The sequence below is a fragment of the Neopsephotus bourkii genome, unplaced genomic scaffold, assembly GCF_033783945.1.
Source record: "Neopsephotus bourkii isolate Nb327-2 ecotype Australia unplaced genomic scaffold, CSIRO-AGI_Nbou_v1 NB_1763, whole genome shotgun sequence".
Taxonomy (NCBI): Eukaryota; Metazoa; Chordata; class Aves; order Psittaciformes; family Psittacidae; genus Neopsephotus; species Neopsephotus bourkii.
This window is the reverse complement of record NW_026902237.1, coordinates 875,753-894,550: the sequence shown is the minus strand read 5'-3', so window position 1 is coordinate 894,550 and position 18,798 is coordinate 875,753. Positions and strand designations below refer to the sequence as shown.

Here is an 18,798-nt window from a genome sequence, read left to right as displayed (position 1 = left end):
GTTTTTCTAGGAGTTCTGAAACAATTCCAGCTCTGTCTCTTTTTTCTTTTTCCCAGGGTAGTAACGTTTTCCTGTCACAAGCAAGTTAGTTGTTAAAATATGCATAAAGACATGTCACTCCAAGCTGTGCATTTGTGTTTCATGTTCACTCCCCCCTCGAAAGAGTTTTGTTACGACTAAAGAACAAAAAGGAAGCAGCTAGAAATCTGTAATGGTTCCATTTATTAATACGTATATCACAAATACTCACAATATCAATGCATTCTCGTTGGCATGCTAGACAGAGGCATTATTAAAAAAGTCTTATTTTTTTAAAAAGGTTTTAAACTTTTGCTTTCCCCCAAAAATATTTCATATGCCTGTTGGGTTGGTTTTTTTTTTTTGTGATTTTTTTTGTTTTTGCATGTGTGTGTTTTTATTTCGGTTGGATTCAATGATGCATTTGGTGGCTGCAACCTCAATGCAAAAAGAAAGAAAAAGAAAGAACAGGAACAAAGTCTGAAGGCCGCAGTACAGCACAGTTCAATTAGTTCATAACTACCTAGTAAAAATAAAGGGAGCAAAATTCCTGCCTTCACAGTAAGCAACAACACAGCTTAATAACAGTATTACACAGGGTCAGGTTCAGAGGCAAAATGCACTAGACAAAGCCTACCGGGATACGCACTAGGCATACAACACTGAGTAAGAATCAAAGATGTAAAAGAACATCAGGAATAACAGTTCCCTTCAAGCACAACATTTTAACATCATTTTCAAGTATCTTTATGTTATGTTACTGATTCCTTTGTTTTGTTTTGTTTTTTTTGGGGGGGGAGGCGCAGGGAAGAGGGAAAGGATGAAAACCTTAGTGAAGCAATAAACAAAACAAGAAATTAAGGTAAAACCAAAAGAATATATATTTCATATATCGGTTTATATGAACGTGTGCAACACTTATTAACCATGGTGAAAGGCTTATTACGCCCTCCAGTCACTACATGCACAGCCCGATCACTGCTGTTAATGAATTACCTTTGTTAACTTACGATGCAACTACTGTGTGACCAAGAACAGACATACGGTGCCGTCCTACGCCGAGCCGCGGGGATGGGGTCTGGGTCTGGAGGCTGAGGGGACCCGGCTGCTCTCGGTGGCACCGCGGTACTTCACAGAATGGTTACACTACGCATGGGACAGAGTTCGGGAGGTGGGGTGCGAGTGTGCGCGCGCACGTGCTTGCTCGTGGGGTGTGGGTGTGCGTGCGTGCGTGCGAGAGACAGTGTGTGCTATAACATTCATTTCAGTCTTTCTCCAATGCTGCAGCTCCTGGTCTTCAGACAGGCTCTGGACTTCTCACTTCTGAAAGACTAGAGAGCAGGGTGGGGAGTAAAGATAAAGAAGGAGGTTGCTTTGGCTGCTAACAGTGTTCATGGCAGGTATTGCGCCCTCTCTTTTCAAGAAGGAAACTAAAATGATAAGGCATTCAACAGTGTATCTCCTCCTTTCTTTTCCCCCACCAGACAATCAGGGTGAAAATCCCAAAGCAAAGAAACCCATGGGAGGACTTAATTCTCAATGGACATGCTGAGCATCTAAAACCTGCCTGCTATCTTCAACAGAAGCAGCACAACCATGCTAATACACCAGGGTGTATATAGCATACATACTGCATGGAAAGTGGGCAAAGCTCACCTTGTTACACCATCTCGTACTGGTTAGCAGTAATAAACCGGGACAGACAGCATGCCAGCAGCATCCCAATCAACTGTGCCAGACAAGAACAGAAGTAGAAGATAATATAAGTTAAATTAAATGAATGCAGAGCAAAGAGAGTCCCTGATAAGCAAAGATTTCATGTTCTGGAGCTATTACTGGACCCTGTCTGGCTGATCCTCCAACACATTTATGCCCTGTTTCAAGGACTGCTCTAATAAGAAAAACAGTATTAAAATCTCACGTCTTTTGTCAGATGTGCCATTTGACTTTGATCAGAGGATATTTATTTGATAGGCAGAATGCCTTTTTGCTACTTTTCTATCTCGTTGTCACTGCCTGTGGGTAGATAAGCTCTCAGGGTATCAGCATGCTACTGGCTGCGTTTCCCTTGCAGGCTTCACCTGGGTCGCCTGCCACCACCAAGAGCTGGCAGCCCCTGTAGCTTTATTAACAGTGTGCTGAGAAGAAGCTTCCTAGTGCCCCAGAGTGGTTATGCTTTCTTTACAAATGATGCAGCACCAGGGAAATGAGTGCTATCAATCTGGAAATAAACAAAAAAAAAGGTCTTTCATTATTCCCTTGGCTGTCACTCAGATTATTGAAAACAGATCCCTGGCTTCCAGTCATCAATAAGCACTCAGTCATTTCAACATTTTGCCTATCGCAGTTTGTTAGCTTTTCCTGCATATGCCAACAGCTTTAATGTACTATAAATAATTCAACCTTGCTTTTCTCATTTGGGTTGGTCAATTAATTAACTCATGAGCATATCCAGGTCGTTACAGCTCATCCCCGGCAATTGGGGTGCGGTGAGAGGGCTGTCTCTGTAAACCAATCAGCCTTCCACAGCCGGGGCTCCAAGAAAGGGTTATCAGAGTGGCTCCAGCTGCCTTGCCCATGCCCAGAAGGCACCACCTCTGCCCGTTCCATTCTGCTGTTGGCAAAGTGCATTGCAAGGGAGCAGTGCTTGAGAAGGGGGATCACAATTGTTTGGCAGCAATGGAGCTCCTGCAGACCCTGCAGAACATGCATAGATAATGCCTGGCTGGCTACTCCTCCAAACTGGCTTCTTCTAGTTCATGCTTGGGATTGTGTGTCCTTTCCCCAAGAATATCAGTGCTCCCTGTTAACAAGATCATCATCAAAATATACATCTTCTCTACCTGCCAATTGCTCGATTTGGGTTGGCATCAGCCCAGAGCAAGACCAAGCAAGGGTACCTCAAATACAGATAAACTGTTTTCTGTCTCTTAAGACGTCACATTCCTGCTCAGGCCACACTTCATTTGCCAGAAATTCATTCCCTTTCCTGTTTCAGCATCCACCAGAACTGTTCTGGGCATCTCAAAACGGCACAGAGTCACCTTTAAAAGCAGGCTGAATGCCCTGATTTAGAAGCTACCCAGCCTTCTACTAGATTTCAGGTCACATATTGGATCTCAATATGGATTCCGCTTCCTAACCCTGGTGCAAGGGGCAACAAAGGTGTAATCCTGTGCTAGGGCCAAGTCTCAGGAGTTGCAGCAGACACAGTGGGTGATGTCTGCACCAGAACTGCTTCCACTGCCAGGCAAAGCTACTCACATTAATGCTGACAGTAAAGAGGGCAGGTGGATGTTGCACTGTAAAGAGTGACTACAGCCACATGAGAACGTATCTTTGAATGATGGGAACCCTGCATACTACACAACCTGTTTTGAGCATGTGGAGAGCATCTTGCTTTGTGTCCTTCTAGAAGAGGTAATAATTTGGCCTTAACATTATACTGAGACTTCCCTACTCAGAGTCTTTACTGCAACCACAATCTGTAAACCCGTTCAGACTCTGTCTCTTGCATCCCTTAAGCCAATGCCTGCACTACAGTTTCATCTAGGCAAAACTCTTCATCATCTGTGCCGCTTGCATAATTGTATTCTCTGTTGGGCACAAGGCAGTGATCATTTTGTTGCTCTGAGGAGCACCTGCTAAACTGAAATTATTCCAGCTGGAAGTCAGCATTAGCATCTGAGTCCAAAACCAACCCAACTGCTTTTTATTGTTACTATTTCAAACCCGAGGAACAGCATAGACAATGTCAGCAATGCAGCAGGTTTTTAAAGCTCTGACTCTGACTAGGAGGTGTGTGCCAGGCCTGTAAGATGTGCAATGCCAGTACATCAAGTTTCCCTATTTCTGGGAATCAGCACATTCCCCATGCTAGTCAACACCTAACAAATCACATGAAGGAAAGGCCCTTGAGCATGCTTTACTGTAGAAGAGCAACATGATCTAATTTGTCTTTTATTTAGATTAAATCTATTCTCAGTAGGAACAGCAAAACCTTGCCTACAGCTGGAGCGCTGCCTAGCATGACTGCCAGCTACCTTTAACCTGAAATCAATCTGTAAACGCCACCCCTAATTGTGTCCAGCAAAACAGATTAGGCAGTAAATTATAACTGGCCACCTCCTATTCTTCGCAGCCCAGGAGAGCCGCACTTTCCTCCTCTATATCTCCTCTCTTCTCCCTTTTACACATTTGCAAACACCCCAAGCAGCTGGGTGTCTACTCGGAGTGCCAGAGCCCTGTGCTTAGGCAGGGGAGCGACATCCCCAGCTGGCAGCAGGGTGCACGCTGCCATCAGACAGCTCGAGCTGCCAACACCTCTTCAGAACATGCCTCAGTTTGCACTTGGAGCCACAGCAGCACAGCACCTTCCCCCGCGTGCTGCCTGCAGCCCGTCATGCTGATCTTGCCTCGTGCAAAGGGCTCCCATTGCAAGGGCCACCCTATGCCTGTACTGCTTACCCACCTTTCTGCATGGAGCTCACAATCAGCCAGTGACCTAGAGTAAACATCTAGACACATGCCAAAGTACTAATAGTTTCAGCTGCACTCTTCCTACAGTCTCCCTCTCAGCTGCAAACAACGTTCGGGCAAGTAAGTTGGTGCTTTGCCTAGCACATGTACAATACACTGATTAAAGGCTCTCAGGTAGTATTGGTCCTGACTGAGGCATTTGCCCCAGCAGCATATGAACTATAAAATTCTACTCATCCCATTTTTCTTCTGGATAGTTTCACATGAGGCACTTTAAAAGATGCTTTATAGCCTTCTGGCTGTCTAGAAATCAAACTGAAATAACAGCTCAGAGTCCTATAGCAGTATTCAAGTCATAACCACAGTGGAGAAGAGTATCAAGACAACCATGGCCATTCCACAAAAACTAGAACAGCTTATTAAACAAAACCCCCAAATTCCCCCTGATCTATGCACCAACAGCTCCAGACTGGTAGTTTCACCACTTCTGGATCCTGAAGTCCTGACTCCAATGCTCTGGGTGGCTAGTGGTACGATGAACACCCACATGAAACAGGCTGACAGGCCAAATCATGGGCTTCTCACATCTAACATATAGGCTATAAGGCATCAGGTTTCCAGATACCCCCAAGGCAAGGCAGTGAGCTCATCCAAGCCCAAAGTTAAAACTTCAAGTTGTGCATAGAAGATGTGGTGCCTATCTGGGGACAGTTCTGAAAAATCCTGGAGGCCACTGTAACTACTGAGAAAATTAAACTCAGAGAGATGTAACTAAAACACTGTACAGCCAAGCACAGGCTGATGCCATGGGGCAGCAAGGGCAAAAGGGCAACCACAGCCCTCCCATTACTTGACTTGCCTATGATCAACAACAACACTGGCAAATCGCCTGTTTCTAGCACAGCACAGTATAAACCTACCGCTTGCTAACTGAATTCATGAGGTTTAAGAAGTCAAATAATTTTTCCTAGCACCTCATCTTTTCAAACCACTGGATAAACATAAGTCATTCCACAGATGCATTACTATTTTCAGTGTTGCCTCAGGACCCAAGTTTTTAATATTGTGTGAACGAAACAAATAAAAGTTGCATGATAGTTTTTGAATATAATATTTGCAGTTGTACGATGTACTCTCTGCAGAGAAGGCAGATTGCTTCTCAGGTAGAAGTGATTTAGGCATCATAGATGTTGCCATGTGTTTTGCTGAACAGTTTTGCAAACACTTTTGCATTGGCCCATTGGTGTGTTTCCCTCCCTCCTCTTTTTGCATGTTTCAAAGGCGAGTCTTTTCCATCACATGCAAATGGCTAAAGTAAATGAGCATCTCATTGAAAGGTGTTTACCCTCCCCTTCTTGACCAGAAGATTCTGACCAGACCTGTGGTTTCCCCAGCTCCTGTCTAAGAAAAGACAGTTTGAATATCAGGGAGAGGCAAAAACCTTCTTAGCCTTCTCTTGTCCCTCCCATGACAAACTCCTTTTGGTCCAGGCAGGGAATTGCTTTAATAATCTAATTTGGGCAGATCTCAGCTCAGTGTTCTGTTCTAAAGGGGGAAAAAATATAAAACTACTGGTCATCAAAACCAAGCGCTCCCTCTATGCTCCAGGTCCAGGATGGGGAGGCCTCAAGGTGCACTCTTATTTGAACTCTAGACTCCTTTAAGACAAAATAAGAATGCTTAGAAGGTAGAAGCCTATCCATACAATGGATAAGCTATTTGTCTTCTTAGCTGTTTATGCTCCATTTAAGCCAATGTTTTATTGGGTTAACCTCTATTTGACCCAGTGGAGGGACAAGTTGTTTTCCTTGAGCTAGTCATTAGCTCAACCGTAACTGATATTCCCAAGGAGAAACTTCATTTAAGTTGAAAAAAAGAAAATCAATGAACAGATGACCTCAGGACTAATGAGCATGCTGAGTTCAGTCCCTTTCCATAATGCTTCCTTCCTTGAAGTCCAGGGAAAGAAAAAAAGAGAGGGGACAAAACAGGGGTAAGGGAAGCATTTATGCACCTACCTGTGAGAACGCAATCCCAAAAGCCACTCCAGCTATGATTCCCATATTCGTCTCCATAAAACTGGTCACCAAATCGTAACAGCCCTAGAAAACAAACATGATCATTCCTTGTATCGACCTTCCCTGCCACGAACATATACATACAAATATCTCATTTTAAATGGACTTGGACTAGACAATATTTCTGCTGTAATTTCCAGCAGTGACACCTTTTTATTTAATAGCAATTCTCAGTGAATGATGGAAAGTGGTGGAAACACCGATCGTTTTTAGAAACAAGTGTATTTCAGTACTTTTAAAAGCTAATTGTGAGATTACACTCATTTTTATAGGTCTTAGTAAAGAAAGTCAGTTCGCCCTGTTTTAAAAAACATTAAAATAGCTTTGACCTGAAACCAAACAAGTAACTACATAGGGTAATGTTATAATACAGTAAGGGTGTCAAAAATGAATAAATGGTGCAGATTTCTTATTACTCCAGATATTTAATACAAGCATGCTTCAGGCATCCAGTGAGGCATTCTGCTTGCCTTCACCTGTCAAAGGACACCAGGCAAGGTATTGAGCAGTATATGAGTTTAAACCATGTAACAATGTTACCAAGGGGTTTGTAGGAAGTTTCTTCATTCATTTGCCCTTGGACAATAAATTCCTTGTCCTGCTTCCCAAATCCAATTTTCTCTCTTTAGCTCAGACACCGACTCCATCAGCTGACTTGATTCCTTGTGCCTCAATTCACAGTCCACTCTGGGGCCAGCAGGTTCATACACGTTTCTGCCCTTCTCTTGGACAGGCTTTTTGAGGTGTTCCCCTCAGTATGACAATTTGTGACAATTTTCTGCCCTCACCTACTCTGCCCCTCAAAAAAGCATTTGAAATTAGCTTTCCTTGTTTGTGGTGCCTATATGAACCTAAACAAGGGATACTTGAAGAAAAAGAAGAAAGATGACATCTGTTTTTTCTTTCATTACTAACCCATCTGCTCACTCAGTCCAAAGCCATCTCTCAGCCCCTTTTGCCATGCTTCCTCAAATGACCATCACCACTCCCATCTTAAGGGTAGTCCCAAGGTATTTTATGCAATGCTGTAACTTTATCCACTTTATCAGAAGTTGGAATAAACAGATGTAACAGGGAGTTCCTTTTTCCGGTTTAGACTCCTGTTCTGTAAAAGAAGTGTCTCCATGTTGTCCTTCTGTCCATATACCCCTTACTTTTGCAAACACTGTAGAAGCTCTTTACATGACCTCAAAGCATTAAATGCTTGTGAGAAATAACAGTGAGAAGGACAATGTCCTTTGTTAGAGACAGGCCATTTGTGAACTAAATTGTATAGTTTCTTTAAACTCTTTTATAATATAAGAAGACATTTTATTTAATCCTGAGAATAATGAAGTGTTAAACCTAATAGTAGCTGAGGACCAGCACAGATGTAATTCATTTCTGAAATGTTTAAGGTGTACATGTTTATCCTTTATTGCATCTTACAACAGTGTACAGTATGTCAGATTCAAGCCTGCTTATTTAACACATCAAGCAACTATACTTGTGTGTGTTATGAAATGAGATTAGGTTTCTCAAGCAGCACTTTCAGTCTGCCTGTCACAGCTTAATGTTTCCCCAGCAATTCTGAGATCTGTTCTATTCAACAGCCTTCAAGAGATGCAGCGTCTAATGGTAATTGGAGGGAGACAGAATATCTCGTTAAAAAAACATGGAAGTGAGAGTTTTGATCACTCTCCTCATTTGAAGACTGTTTTCCCAACTCACAATAGTCTCTTTCCTGAATTACACTGCATAAATATGGCTTAATTGCTCAATTCTTTCTGTGCACAGAGTGAGAGTCCAAGAAGCACCCAAGAGCTGCATACACAGTACAGAAGTATGCGAAGTACCATGTGCACACATCTGGGTGCTGATCCAGAGAACAGAAGTAACAATTTAGCAAGTATCCAATAATTCTGGACTCCATGCATCTGTTCCTTTATTAAGATTTTAGAGAGAAGTAATTCTTGAGGTTTGTTGGTAATGGGCTCTGAGGATTAAAAGCACTATATGAACATTAATTAGCTAATCCTAATGACAGCCCTTCAAGTTAGGAATTAGTCTCATCTGAGATGAAGAAACAGACTAAATGATTTACTCAAGGTCACTAAGCAAGTCTGTGGCAGAACTGGCAAAGAAAAACCAAGAATGTTGTCTTTTAGTCCTGGCGTTAGATCATCAGTTTAATCCTCTTTGGATAATTCATCACTGGTCTTCATAAAGAGCTAGTAATTTGATTAGCTCATAGAGAATTTGTCTTACTGACAGTTTTGCAAGATTCACCAAAAGAGATGTATATTCCAAATATACCCATTCACAGGAATGGTAACAAGTGTCTTCCACAACACAGACAATGTATCTTTTCCTTATTCTCCAACACACAGAGAGCAAAGTTCCTGTTTCCAAGATGAGCAGTGGGCTTGTGTCAGAGGCAATGATATTTGCTTCCTACTTGAAGTCAAAGCAAAGGGTCACACAACATTTCATCCTGCTTCCTTTTTATTCTCATGCCCCTTTCAGAAACATCCCACCTTGTTTAAATGTTTGGGACAACTCTGAGATCTCACAACTGCTAAGCAGAAGTCTTTACAACCTTTGATTACAAATGACTATCTCTCTCAGAAAATGGGACAAAATATCACAGGATATCCAAACTTCCCCTAAGTAGTAATTAATCAAGTAATTAAGTCAACTGCTTCCTGAGGAATCATCAGTCCTTTTCTGTCAAGTGACTTGTGCATTTCACAGGGAAGCAAGGAGCAAGAATGGCTGAAAGTGTGCTATCAGCCATGGACTGGCATAAGCTCATTCAGCCCTCAGCTGCTTCTCACAATTCAGCAGGCATCTTTTGCCTAGAGGAATTCACAAGTGGACAGGGATTTCTGTGTGTGTGTGTGACACACAAATGGCACCTGCTCAGTTATGCAGCCAGGAAAGGTTCAGAGTGCATGGACATCCCAAACTGAAAAGCTGGGACCTGCTGGTAAAGTACCAGTCACACTAGAAAGCATTCCTTCTGGGAAGGTGGGCAGAAGCAGGGGATGAGGATGGGCGGCCCATAAAGCACTCTGCCTGCTGTGGATGATGGTTGTACTGTACATCCCCAAGATCCACACTTTCCTGCCTCTCACCTTCTTCCCACTTCTAAAACCAGAATGTTACTACAAGTTCACAAGGCGCAACTGAATGGAGTGGCTCATCCTCCATGCTCATGCAATCCAGCAAGATTACTTTGTTGGTGGTGACTGAGTTTCTTAACAGATGAACACCACTAATGTTCCACATGCCTGGAACCAGTGGCTCTGATTAAACTATTGCAGAAAAGAAAAACTTAGTGGAAAACAGTCCTCTGGCATCTTATTTAAATACATGCTATAAAATGTTGTCCACTTGACTTGTTTTCAAAGGAAGATATTTCAGGCTGTGCTCAGCTATCACTCCAACCTCCTGAGTCACAAATGGCTGAGGTGAAAAAGATAGAAGGCAGAAAGGCATTTCCATACTTTGCCTGTTACCTACTTAGGACTTTTATTTATTTTTTTAAATTCAAGCCTGAAAACAAAAACAGAAAACAAAATAATCCTAAAGTCTTACTAAGCTATGCTGCAACTTAGCACAGTGATTTGGCCACAGTATCATTCCTTTACCAACAAACTGTTGCCTCTTGCAAATCTCAAGTGAGAAAGAAATAATTGATGATGTACTAACACTTCAAGCAATAATTTGAGTTGTATTTCTGCAGTGAAGTGTCTACTATACATGCTGCATTGTTTTCTCTTTATTTCTCCCTTTCTGTTTTCTCTATTTTAATTCCCCAATTATTCTTTTTCTTCCTGTTTTCTCAAACCTGCTTTCCCAACCTTATTCTGTCCTTTTCTCAAATCCTCGTTCTGGTGACCGCATGAGGGGAGTCACTTTGGCTGTGCTATGCTTGCAGCAGCACATGTTCAAAGATTTTAAGTCACTGTAAATGTACCACCCAACCACCACGCCTGTTGTCAGTCATCCATATTTTTTCTCTAGCACTGAAATTACTGTTTGAAGACAAGAGTAAACTCCATCCTTCCCTTCATCCAGCTACATCTTTGTCCTCAGCAAAACCACACAGCATTTAGCAGGAGTGAGAGAGGAGCAGAGAAGTGCTGACCAACCTAACCCTCAAGAGCAGTTGAGCACACAAAGCACTCCTGGTCCTGTGCCTGGCCAGCGCTGCCTCTGTGTGCAGTGTTGTGGTAAGGAAACAAATTCCTTCTCATCAGAAATGTTGCTCACCTGGTCATTTGAGTAAGGCCAGCTTAAAGAATTTGAAAGCTCCTTACCTTAACTCCAGCCCAAAACACAAGTTATCAATCAGCTATTTGAAAACAAATACAACTGTAAGCAGCCACTTGTGTACTGGATGGTTTCATAACAACTGCTTCTAGCACATTGTTACTGGTACCTTCTGGTTTACTTTAGTGGCGGCCACGGTCATGTTGCGCAGATCCTGAGTGTTACAGTCACTGGAGTTCATGCAACAGCTTGTAGGGATGCCGTACTTGAAGAAGTAAGGGCTGGTGCTCCAGTTGGTGTAGCTCTGAATGCCACAGCAGCTCAGCTAAGAGGAATAAGATGCAGATTCAAACAAACAAGCAAACCAGGATTAAAACTAGGATGGAATTGTCACTGTCCACTTAAAAAGCTTATAATCAAAATAAAGATGTGTTGCCTCCAGTTTTGGAAAGAAGATACAACCCCCTGCCCCATTTATTACAAAAGCATCACAAATGCCATTTACAGAAGATTGGATCAGAAAACCTCCCGGGGAAAAAGGTATTTATGAGCAGAGCTGTTCTTTGAAGGTCTGTTGGGTTTTGGTTTTGTTTCCTTTGCTTGTTTATTTGATTAAAGATGATCCTGGAAATTCAAGACAGGGCCTTGCAATGCAGTCAAGAAAGGTGGACTTAAAAACTTCAAAGCATTACTCAGAATTACATGTAACACTAGGGACAAACTAGTACAAATTGCTAAGGTGAAACAAGCCTCTCTAACTCACCAAAATAATTTCTAGGAAAACTCACAGAGCCACAAATAGAAGGAGACCATATGTTCACAGAGTGATTTCATAATCAGCTGAAAACAACTAAGTTGGGAAGGATATTCTGCTCTAGATACTAAGCTAGAAGACAGTCACTCAAAGATATGCACTATGCGTTGAATTTTCTGCATGAAAAGGGCTTATAAATGTAGCTCCTGTAAAAATAAATGAAATGAACATTTTGCTACAACAGAAACACTGAACCATTATTTAAAACCATGTAGTTTAACCAACTCCAAGGAATCAGAAGCTCAAAATACATGTTAACATTAGGCAAACAAACAATTTGACAGCAGAATATACTCAGTTTAGAGCAGTGCAGTAATCTGCTAGGAGAAGACAGGTTAGGGGCAGTTTCAAATATGTGGATGGGTCCAACGTTATAGAAGTAATTTCTAAAGAAGATCTAGAAGTTATCAATACAATTACACTGCAATTTCAGTCATTCAGTAAGTTATAATCACATGAAAAGCAAATTGGCTCATAGAACGTATTTTGAGCTTCTTGCTATAGTATAGTTTCCAGTAGGAATTTAAATAGGAATTTGTGTTGTAGTTGGTGGGCTTGGCTCCTCGTGGTTGGCATCTCCAACCTCAGCAGCACATTTTTCCACCCCCTTTTCCTCTGGAGAAAATACACTCTCTTTCTCCCCTTAGCTTACTAGGTCTCCTTTGCTCGCTTCTTACTGTACTTGTGAACTGCTGCAGTTTATCAGTGATACAGGATGCTAAATTATTGAATCCTGTCTCATCCAGCACAAATCTACATTTCTTAATCCTTTTGACAGATTCCATTAAGAACAAGGTGTGTTCTTAAGGGATAAAACTGGCCTCTAAACATAATTCAAGATCAGGGACCAACAACAAGCAAGTGGGACAGGCCCTGTCTTCATTAGATAGCTTGTTCATTAGGCAAACATACCAGCTGAACCACTCTTCCTTTAGATCAGTTTTGTCAGCCTCTAATTTTGCTTGCAGTATGCAGCTTGCAGATTGAGCTACCCACGCTTCATGTTCTGTGATCAAATCTGAACGTATGCTTTGCTTATTAATTTTTAATATCCAGTTTTAGACTTACACTTTCCTGTACGTTATCCACTGCATGGCTCCGCTCATCATTCTTGTTGTAATTCTGGATTGCTTCGGTATATGTCCTAAGGAAAGTATCCTTGATCTATGAGGATGAGGAAAAAAAAGTCCACGTGAGCAATGAAAAGCTGAAACCTGAAGTAGTTTTCACAAGAAGCAAATGCATTTCCAAACCTAACAAGGCACCCAAACTATCCCTTCCCACTTGTGTGTTTTCAGAGTTGGCAGAACTCCCTCTTAACTCTTAGGAGTCATTCATGATATTTTTCAAGTGGGATCTATCGGGCATAGTTCTTACAGGTTAAGTTTCTTATAGATAAAGTAATTTTCTGTTTCTTTTGGTTTGGTTTGTTTTTGTTGGTTTTTTTTTAATGTAGCTGTTTGCTGGGGTACTTTTATTTTAAACTAAAGAAAAAAAAATCCAGAAAATTACTTAACCTATAAGAAAGATATCATTTGATGTTTTTTCCCCAAACACTTTGTTCCAGCACTAAGTCTGAAGGAGACTGTGTGCTGCTGTCTGCTCATGGATGCCTAGTAGGAGCCGAAGCTTGTGCAAATGCCTTGGTTACAAAAACCAGTGGCACCAAAAGAAGACACAAATCCCCTAAGTAGATAGCAGCCCTTGTCCCCAGCATCAAAAACATTTGGGTAAGGAATGAAAGGTCTCTCAGCTGGAGAAGGTCAGGCACATCACTGGTAAAGGAATTTTGACTGGGTGATAAGGAGCTGGGTATCAGATGATTTGGGCACCCCACATGGCTATGACCTTTACAGGAGACTGCCTTTTCCAAAGGGGAGCAGCAGCCTGACACTGAGGTTGCTACAGGTTACGCCAGATGAAATTCCAGTCCTTAGCAGATGGACTGGTATTTCAGGTCCGAATTAAAATTTATCCACCACTTGCAAGGGTAGACACCAGAAAAGCCTATGACAATAGAAATCTCATGTGAAGAGACCAGAAAACCAGACAATACAAAGGCAAGAGACAAAGAGGGTCTCTGAGGTTGTTCTGGTTCAGCACTAATGGCATGTAGGCCCATGGACTTAAAGCCAGAGGTAGACATGATCACAGCGGATAAAGCACAAGTGGTACTACAAATCTAGACCATCATGCTTTTTTAAAGCTTCTTCCTGTCCCTGTTTCCTACCTCACTCTAATCTCTCCTTATTCTCAGGATAGAAACAAAATCCCATCCCACTCTCTTCCCACCCTCAACAAAAGAAGATTTACAAAACATTGAGTCTGATCTGATGCAGAAGTGCTCTCTGCCTTATATAAACAAGTACTTGCCTGGCTGAAGAAGCTGTTTAAGAAAAGTATTTAATCTATTTTGCAGCCCTCAGCATATGTAAAGGAGTAAAGAAGATCTTACATGATGGACACACAGAAAACGATAGCTCCAGAGTAAATTATCAGGCAGCTGAGGCCAAGAGCTTTGGCTAAATCCCTTCATTTGGAATCGCATCAGTTTTTAAGAGCTGTACATGTTATTGTTGCACAACAGCTGCATCCCCGGAGATGAGTATGGAGCTGCCGAGCTCAGCGACCTACACATTCTCCACGCTTCAGAGAACTTCTCAGCAGCTCCTGCCCAGGGAGACACTGCCATGTGTCAACTCAGCACATTTCCACCTACCTCGTGGCGAAACACAAACCCTGAAATGCCAGCCACTAGCTCAGCCAGGAACACCAGGGACAAGAACATGGCATACTGAAAAGGAAGGAGGCAGGAGAAGTCAGAACATGACAGGCTTTTGTCTCAGCACAGTTGTACTGCTCATTTATCACATAAAATATACCTTTCTGCTCTAGACATCTGTGCACGATGTTAAAAAACCAAAGGTCTCTTAGAAGTCATACATAGGTTATTGCCTGAATATGTGTTCATCCGACTCACAAATGATATGTAGTGTTTAATTGCTGGCTTTTCTGACATTTCTGCTCCCATGTTTACTAGCGTTCTCAGGTAAATTAAAACACACTCACATGCCAGAGACGGATCCAAGTCACTCAGGTTTTGGTGGTGCAGTAAGGAATCCAAACAGACCCCTCATGTTTGCATGGCACTCCGCTAAAGCAAATAGGCTTCTGCAGGTGTTTCGCTTCATATTTATCTGTCTCATTGCTAGACTGTGATTTGCTGCCCCATTCCTGAAGTTTCTCCAATAAATGAACTGCACCACTGACTTCTCCAGAAAAATTATCACAATAATACTAGACAGATGCCTCAAATACTTTGCTGAGATAAGGCCCATGTTTGGCTTCAGGAGCAGCATTTGGATCCAGAGCTAAATAAACCTAGAAAACAAGTGCTTTCAGTATAGGCACTCACAAACTATCAAAAATAAGCCTAATCAGAAATAAAGAAGGTAAAGAAAGCAATGCAAGGTAGAATGGCAAAATTTGAAGTTGGGGCTTAATTTTCTCCGTGTGCTAAACACCAATCTAAAAGGAAACATTTTGAATGAAATTCAGTCCCAGCAGGATTTAGTGGGAAAAGGGATATTTTTTAATGGAAGGTCCTTGGGGAAAGGAGAATAACAGTGAAGGCAGAACTAGAAAAATAATTTCCTCAAATTAATGCAGCTGTCAAATTACTGCCTGCATTCTGTTCAGGAGAGAAAGAAAGATTTTAAATATATAAGTATTTCTTATGCATAAAATGAAAATAAAACCATGTGCTTGAAACAGCACATGCCACTGTTAGTGTCTTACCTTGAAAAAAGTTACGTCACTTAGAAAGCAACTAGCAGAGCCTGATTTGCTATGGATTTATATAATCATTCACCTTTATCCCTTTCCCATCTGGACTGCAGTAGCTCTGACAAGCCTCTACAAGTGCCCTAACAGCAAGAGAGAGCAGCGATGTACCTGCGACGGTGTTAGGTACATGCTGACTGTCCACCAGCATGTATCTGCAACTGGACCTCTCCCCTGCTGTGCCATCAGTTGAAGAAATGAACTCTATTTAAGATGTCCTTTTCTAAAAATCCAGTTCAAATTGGAGAAGAATTGTTCCATCTCCTTAGAAAATCAGCCCCAAAATACTGTAACAGGAGCTGCATTGCACTGTCCAGCCCTTTTCCACTATCTCAGTGTTTCACAAGTACTATTTCCACCCGTCAAATCATTACACGCATAGGCTTTTGCTCCTGAATATTCTCAGAAACACAGTTTACCATATAGGCTTGTTTAACCCTTAGTTATTTTTCCATTTTAATGTAGGCTGGAAAACTCAGAAGAGAGAAGCTTACAGAGAAGTTAAACTGGTCCAAGAGACAGCTGCTGTACCTGTGCTTAGTGTACCTAACATTCATGCTGCTTTTGAGATGAGGACAAACATATCATACAGAGCTTTGTTTCATGAGGTCGGCTTTTATTCTACTGAATATTAGGAAAAAAAGAAAGGCTGGTATGCTTTCAGAAGGTACCAACTATTTTTCTATAGATTTTACATTAGAGTATTAAAATGAACCCTTTAAATATACTTTAAATGAGCTTCACATTTATGATGCTTTGGACATTTTTAAGATTATAAATATACCTATCTCGCTCACAGAAAACCAGACCGACTGTAGAATTACTCACAGAGTAATTCAGCAGCAGGATTTTGCCCTGCTCCCAGCAACACATGGGCTTGCACACCCTGTGGTAGCGAAATTCATTCATACTCAATCAACGACTGGTTTTGGCAAAGATTTTTTTTCCCTTCTTTGTCCAAAAGACACACATGTTGAACATTAAGATCAATAAAATCTAGCTTATGTGCCTAAAAACCCATGTTAACATCTGCTGAAGCTTGGCAGGGGGTGGGGGGAATCCCACTACATCAACAATACCTCTTCCTCTCTTGCTTAAGGCACTTTGGCATACTTACCAGTTTCAGCATCCATGGGCTGCCACGACAAGTGGCAAAGCAGCCGAAAAGCCCAAAGACAATGATGGTGGTACCTGTTCCAATGAGCACATAGGGGGCATTGGTGGAGTTCTCAGCAATGAGAGAGATGTATGTGCCAAGGGTGAGTTTGCCCCAAACGCCAACTGCGAGCAGGATAACACCTGTGATCTGCAAGGAAGAGGAGAAAGCTGTCAGGAGCTAACAGGGAAGGCATTCAAATTCAGTATACAGTGATCCTGAAGAGATTTATCAGTGCTGTTGTGTTGGCAGAAGGAAGCCTCAGGATTTTTACTAACTCCAGAGGGAGGGACAGAGAAAATTAATTTCCAGCAACTGAAGATGCCTTAAGACTGCCACTGGAGGACACATCTAGGACTAATCACTGCAAAGCTGACGACTGCCAAAGGAGGATGCAGTGTACCATCTGCAGGAACAGGATCTCTGCTCCTACAGCACACTGAGAAAAAAGGACCAACTTCATCACTCTTACCAAAAGCCAACAATAACTGCTGCCACCTCACACCTCCCAGGGTTTGCCACAGAAACTGCCTGAACCACAGAATCCTGCTGCTTGGCATCCCATCCTTCTTCATGCTAAAGATTCAGGAATACCAGCATCCCTTGCAGTGCACTGCTCTGGCAAGTGAGCTTTCCCAAGGCTGTACAAGTGACCTCCCTGGCTGTACAGGGTGGGAGGACACCAGTGGGTCCTTGGAGCACCATGATGCACAAGCAGAGGCTGCCATGCCACAAGGCAGATAGGACACACAAGCTCCCACAGCAGCAGGGACATGAGGGAAGCCATGGAGTACTGTACACAGACGCCAAGCAGTGTCCACAATAGGAGTGATGTCTGCACCATCTGCTGATCATCACCTGATGCTGACATGCCTGCTTCAAGACTGTACACGCATAACTCATTCCCATGGCATGACCAAAGGTGAGACATGAAGGGCCAGCCCTGAGTGCCAGCTCTGCAAATGCTTCCTGAATTCCCCCAAAACTTCCTACTGCATTCAGCAGAGGTGCTGAGTAATCAGAAACACCTAAGAAAAATACCAGGAGGAGGAAGGGTACAAACTAGATGCTCTGAAGAAAGATACAGTGAGAGAGATGCAGGGAAAAGAAGAAACAAAAAAGGGGAAGAATAAAGAGAGAAACAGGAGGAGAGGAGGTGAGGTAGACAAAAGCACTTCCTTCTTCCCTTCCTTCTCACCTACCTCACAGAGCTGTGGGGAAGACATGCCCCCACTGGCTCCCACTCCGAGCACACCAGAGTGTAGCACTACCTGGGAAACCCATCATATCCCATCCATCCCTAAACCTTCCCTTCTTCCCCTGACCACCCATGGCAGGCGTCGTCATTTCTGTTACACCCCTGGGACAGGATTCATAGAGATCTCTGCTCTCCTGCCCACGGTGGCAATAGGAATAAATCCAGCTCCTGTCCATCTCACAATGCAACTGAGTGAAAAGTGCTGATTCCTTGCTCTTGAACATCAAAAATACCAGCAGCAGCTTACCTACCCACAGGCAGGAAACGCCCCCATTGAGTCTGATCCCATCCCCACACAACACTATCTTCACCTCTGTCCCTCTTCTCCCTGACAAAAGCGTTTTCAGAGGACGCACATTAACCAGCAAAGTCTGAAAGTGAGCTGTGGGGGACTCGGAAACCCACAGAACAACTTCTGGTTTCTCGCCTCCACTTCGACAAAGGGCTGGTTTCTGTGCCTGAGCTGCTGAAAGTTTTACCACTGTCCCCAGGGAGGCGTAAAAGCAGCCTTCGCTGCCAAAGGGAACAAGCAGCTTCACATCTGAAAGAGAACTCAAGCACGGCAATAAAGAGCATTTTTAGTCGGCTGTTTGAAACAATTACTAACCCTTTACTATGTGTTTTAAGAGTTTAGTTTCCTCCCATCTCAGGGGGGCCTATCCAATTTATGGTGCACACAGACTTTGAAAAAGAGGAACAAAGCCTCTTGGCAGTTTATTCCCCTTCTGCTTCTTAATAGAGCTCTGATTTACATGGATTTATGGAAATCCCTCAGTTCAGTTGGGAGGTCTAAACCCCCAGCAAGCTTGGCACTGTGCAGAGGGGATGGAACGTTCCCACAAAGACACGCTGCAGATGCACCTCAGGTTGCAGCAGCGCCAGCTGGAATTCTGCT

The 18,798-nt window shown here is 42.7% G+C and overlaps 1 protein-coding gene across 1 annotated transcript in view; it reads right to left on the bottom strand.

Annotated features, from left to right (window-relative positions):
- Positions 1-205: 205 nt before the first annotated feature.
- The window catches only part of TSPAN7 (tetraspanin 7), a 95,107-nt gene continuing 76,514 nt past the window's right edge, over positions 206-18,798 (bottom strand). Inside the window, exons 2-8 of the mRNA XM_061378058.1 lie at positions 16,607-16,795; positions 14,366-14,440; positions 12,715-12,810; positions 11,002-11,157; positions 6,516-6,599; positions 1,675-1,747; positions 206-1,349 (exon numbers count right to left, since the gene is read on the bottom strand). Coding sequence (XP_061234042.1) covers positions 1,679-1,747; positions 6,516-6,599; positions 11,002-11,157; positions 12,715-12,810; positions 14,366-14,440; positions 16,607-16,795 — 669 coding nt within the window. The 3' untranslated portion in view covers positions 206-1,349; positions 1,675-1,678. The remainder of the gene's footprint in view (positions 1,350-1,674; positions 1,748-6,515; positions 6,600-11,001; positions 11,158-12,714; positions 12,811-14,365; positions 14,441-16,606; positions 16,796-18,798) is intronic.